General features: G+C 40.7%; 1 protein-coding gene across 1 annotated transcript; it reads right to left on the reverse strand.

Moving 5' to 3' along the window:
- Positions 1–315: 315 nt before the first annotated feature.
- Positions 316–4,555, reverse strand: LOC103699070 (RINT-1 / TIP-1 family). Its single transcript, XM_008781114.5, has 4 exons — positions 4,030–4,555; positions 3,820–3,927; positions 2,539–2,654; positions 316–2,341 (listed from the first exon to the last, which is right to left on the reverse strand). Exons 1-4 carry the CDS (start codon positions 4,346–4,348, stop codon positions 332–334), a joined length of 2,553 nt encoding a protein of 850 aa, XP_008779336.1. The 5' UTR covers positions 4,349–4,555; the 3' UTR covers positions 316–331.
- Positions 4,556–5,056: the final 501 nt, after the last annotated feature.

Genomic DNA, 5,056 nt, shown 5'->3' on the forward strand with positions numbered 1-5,056 from the left:
GAGGACGCCGCCCGCCGATTGACCACCACCCTTCTGCCGTTCAAGCACCGGAGCTCCTCCTTCTCAGCCGACGGCCGCCCTCGGGTCCAATTTCCAGCAACAGGATGTATTCGTATACGTATTGTATGATATACCTGCCAAAGCCCCAAAAAAAAAAAACTCATCTCCATTCCAGCCATGGGAATTCTTAGTAGAGAAATGTATAGATACATGGTTGAAATTTTTAATCTTTCTATATGTGGAAAAGACTTGAAGTTCGATAAATGACATGATTTAGTTGAGGAACCCATAAAAGCCACAAAGTGAAACACCATCTTTTCTCCTCCAGTTATCAACTGACAAATTTCCTATTCCTCATGATTAGTTCAGCTTGACTAATGGTTACATGGGACAACCCTAGGAGTCTTAGGCACTCTTCCTTTTCACTTTCACTCTTTGATAGCATTTCAAGCAGAAAATCTGCATCTTTACATTGCATGGTTAGAAGCTTCAAAGATTCACTTGTGAATGGAAAAAAAGCTTCAGGCCTAGCACAAAATGAACTAAAAACAAGCAAAAGTGCTTCCATGTCAGTTCTGAATTGATTAACTCCTTGGCAAGAGAATTTAACACCGCTCAAAGGGATGCTTCTGAAAATGAAATGATCAAGACCACCTGCAATGCTTCTCCATAGATCCAGAAAGTCCTGGGAATTAAGATTTAACCTCAAGATGCTGATACGGTCTTTCAGCATGTCTAATGCTTCAACAAACCCAAGCGAGACAGTCATACTTTCTTCATCTAACATCTGGTCTTTGGATTCAATATTTTCACCTTCCCACTGTTCAATGTTCTGAACATAACACCAGCAAAGAGCATCAAATTCCAGTAGAAGAGCAGACAGTGTCTCCTCAAGACAATCAGTCTCCAGTTTCACAAGACAATTGATTTCATCTTCAAAAAAGGAACCATGTGAGTGTTGGCAGATTCCTTTCTGGTCATCTTCAACAGCACTCATCTCCAAGAAGCCAACATCCTCACTCCATTCACGGATAACAGATTCACAAAACCGGGCAGCATTTACTGCACCAGCAATTCTCAGTAATTCATCATCCTCTACGCTAGCTGCCATGAACTTCATATTTTGACAGCGTTCAAACAAGATGTTGAAGAAATGTTTTAAGAAAATGTTTGCAGAACACCTAATAAATTGAGCTTTCATTGGTTTACTTGGTAAAGCTTGACCCCTTTCTATCATAGACCATGCAATTTTAATAACAGAATCTACAATAGGTGGAGCTTTATAGTCTTCTCTAGTGGAAAGAAGGAATGACTCAGCTTCTTTGTTATGGGAAAACTCTGATTGCATTCCAAAATCAATGAACCAACTTCTCTTATCCTCCAACTCAGATTTTAGTTTGTCATCAGCAACCTTGAGCTCTATCTCAGCCCATGTCCGGAGCCAATTGGAATGTTCCTTAAATATTGACAATATCGGCAATGATCTTGAAAATCCCTCAAACGCTGAAAGAGGCCCCATGAGTGGAGTTACCGAGGTTGCAAGAACTTTCATCCGCTTATCAAAAGTAATCATAAGGTCAACCAACTGAAGCCACGCTGAAATGACCTCCATGTTTCCATCTCTGGCATCATAAGTTTTAGCAAGAATAGGAAGCACTTGCCTTTCTAAATATTTGGTAAGCAATTTGACCATTGCTGACACCCAAGCTTCTCTCGCACTAGAACCTACAAGTCTTGCCTGATCAATCAAAGGCTGCAAAACATTGTCCACTCCATCCATAAAATCATGAGTTATTTTGTAAACAAGTGCAAAAATGAATTTTGGTTCATTAAACCATCTAGAAAAATGGAATTCCATCCTTGATGCAATAGGGCGCACGAGCTCATCGATAGTCCAAAGACTATAATCACAGGTTTGTCTGTCCAAACTGGTACGACCTAATAGCTTATGCCCCTTCTGATTTTCTAGAAGACCAAGTAGCCGTTCCTCCCGTCGAGCTTGCAAATGCTGCAAAGCACATAGCTCTATAAAGCTTTGAGAATATCTCTCTTTCTTTTCTCCTTCCATCAGCACTAGGGGGTTTGGAATTTCCAAGCTTTTGTCCCTTTCTAAGCCAGATGTCGAAAGGGATGGAGGCCACCCAAGAGATGCAAGTAAGGCTCGATGATCCATAAGAGCTTGAGGCCTCAAAACAGAAAATGTCTTTTCTACTCTAGAATCAACAACCATGACTAGACGGTTCCATAAAGGTCTTCTACGTGCAACAATTGCCAGAATTTCCTCTATGTTGTTCAGGATTTTAATAGCAAGCAGTAGCTTTCCTTCCTTCTGTCCACAACCCTACATTTCAAAAAAGAAAATTGGTTAGAGCCCTTCATCACTTGTCACAAGATAAACGATAATACAGAATCACTTCCATGGCCGTAGTTGTAAGTCTTTTTGAACTCCAGTATCCTTGTAATCCTCTGATCTCAGTCCTCACATTACTAATCTAAAGAAACGAAAACAGGACAGTAGAAATGTTCAAATGGACTCACAGATGCAATTGATGCATTTGAATGATTAAAAAGGATATCATTTCTTGAACGGCTCACTATAGCAAATGTAGCATCTTCAAGTTCACCAACCAGAGCCTCCAGCTTTAGTGTAGTCTCTGCAAGGTTAGAAGTATTAGAAATAGTCTTCAAAGTTAACAAGTATTTAACTAATGTTTTCTCAAAAAAAGAAAAAGTATATAACTAGTCATAAATATAATTACTAAAAATTTGGCACATACGGAAAAATATTGCTTTGTAAATATTTGATGTTCATTTATTCACATTAAAGTTCTACCTTTCATAGGGAAAATTGCAAATGCTGGTTAAATTATCCACCATCTGTGATTTCCAAATAATAGTATATGATTATGTCTTTGTAACATGTCACTATATGTTTAAAAGCTCTTAACACATCAAGTATAATCATGAATGGATTTTGTATCAAATATGAACATTGGGATAAGTCTCGCAAGTTAATTTGACAGTCTAAAGCAAGATTTAGAAAAGGATCAGACAGAAAAGAAGGTGTTCAAACACAGAATAAGGTGAACTTTAACTTTATGTGCTTTCATTTATTTGAAATAAACTTTTACAAAACAAAGAAAAATTATGTATAAAAATGAGAGTTTGGCACCTGGATTTAATTATCATACTAAACTTTAGCAAGGCCTTTCTCTCATGTTCATACTCCATTGCTAAAAATTTCTAGAAATAAACATATAAAAATATATGTTTTGGCTCTCAGAGATAATTAAAAGATCAAAGAATCCTTGAACTGATAGAGACAGAGAACAATTACCAACGGTCCATGAGTTTCCATTTATGTACCAGCTCTAATGACATGTTCCTTAAAAAAAAAATCAGTGCGGTCTGGATAACATTTCAGGAAAACAAATGATGAGGACTAGAAAATTCTTAAAAAATAAGAGGAAATTCCAGAACCTCCAGCATTGTATATATTTACATAAACTCACATTTACAGCACTATCTGTCAGAATTATACACATCTTTATATTATATGTTAAAAATTAAATACATGCATAGTTTCCATCACTTCGGAGTATAAATTCGTACCCTCTTTTGATGCATATATAAGCAACACAGAGCTAAACAATCATAATGGCTACTTTCTGTCGGTAAAGAGTAAAGCTTCGGTCTCTGTTTTGTTGCCAAACTAGATCCGAGAACATTAAAATCAGTCATTCTAACACTAAACAATGTCCGGACACTTCAATATACAATCGTTTTTCCATAAATTGGGAAACAAAATAGAAATTTTACCAGCATAGCTACGAACCGTCTGGATCCGACCAACTTCCTTTGCAAGCAAAGGTAATTCCACCTGCAAGATTCTCCCAGCACTCGGCAATCCCGCTTCCACCTCTCCATCTAAGTCCCAACGAATTCATTAACATGTTCACAAGATCCAACCAGACAAAAGCACATAGAATACACCAAGAAAACAAAATAATTAAACAGAAAAGGACGCACATGGAGGAGCTGGGGAATTAGGGTTGTGGCCGCGGGAACCTCGAGATGGGGGAGCATTAGAACCCTCGAAGCCGGGATCGAGAAGGAGTAGCGTCCTTCGGACCTCGTCGGAGCGAGAGAGCCATGTGGACGCGGCGAGGGAGAGCCTATTCCGGAGGCGGAGGAGATCGGTTTCGAGATCGCCGCACTCTCGATTCAGCCGGGCAACGAGGGATGGAGCCGTGGAGAGGTCCTCCAGGGCCTTGAAATGGTCGTCAAGAAAACCTCGAAGGCGGCGGGGGAGAACGGAGGAGCTCGGCAGCGCCGCCGGCGCCTCCATCGGTGTCCCCAAGTCGACCTCAACAGTCGATCTTAGCGGCTACTCTCATTAGATTCGGAGGACACTTGTCGGAGGACTATAACGGAAGCGGACTCGTTTTGGAGATGATCTGGACAAGCCCGAGGCTTGTCCGGCCGGGTTCCTTTGTTCGGCTTTTGAGACCAGATTTGTTCAGATAGGACAAGGTCAGGAGCTTAGGCGATCCTTGAACAGACTCGAAGCCTGGTGCTCGAAATATACATCAATTTAATTGCCGGCCCCTCCATAGACCCTGTTATAATATAATGCTTCAGTTGACCGGTTGTATAATTGCTGGTCCAGAGGGCTAGTATTACTTTAACCTCCGATTCTTAGCCCATCCCTTCCTACCATGAAATCCTAACTCTGTCCTTCCTGACCCACCTCCTATCCTTTGAATGAATGAAGTTATCTCCTCGTCTTCCACTTGTTTGCTCAATTTTCTCCAAGCGTTCAGCTCAGGATTACTCGACTTGTAGACTTCAATCTAGCTGCTTAGGTCAGGCATGTCGATATCTTGACTGTGACATAATTCAGAATGGTTCAGCATCTGGCTCGAGGTAAGGCTGCCTGGGACTAGCTGGTGAGAGCACTATGGCAGGAACAAGCGGCCTACACCCCAGTCATTACTCATTATATGGCTGGGCGCTATCCCCTTTCCTCGTAAAGGTGAGATTGTCGTCATGCTGA

This window comes from Phoenix dactylifera, chromosome 17, assembly GCF_051530095.1.
Source record: "Phoenix dactylifera cultivar Ajwa chromosome 17, Ajwa_hap1_PhDact_Kaust_v1.1, whole genome shotgun sequence".
NCBI lineage: Eukaryota > Viridiplantae > Streptophyta > Magnoliopsida > Arecales > Arecaceae > Phoenix > Phoenix dactylifera.

Excerpts from the sequence above, each read along its gene's own strand:
- LOC103699070 (XM_008781114.5), bottom strand. The coding sequence starts at position 4,348 with ATGGAGGCGCCGGCGGCGCTGCCGAGCTCCTCCGTTCTCCCCCGCCGC. Across the intron at positions 3,928-4,029 it reads TAATTCCCCAGCTCCTCCAT|ATGGAGAGGTGGAAGCGGGA; the intron begins GTGCGTCCTTTT and ends GTTGGGACTTAG. Across the intron at positions 2,655-3,819 it reads GACGGTTCGTAGCTATGCTG|AGACTACACTAAAGCTGGAG; the intron begins GTAAAATTTCTA and ends CTAACCTTGCAG.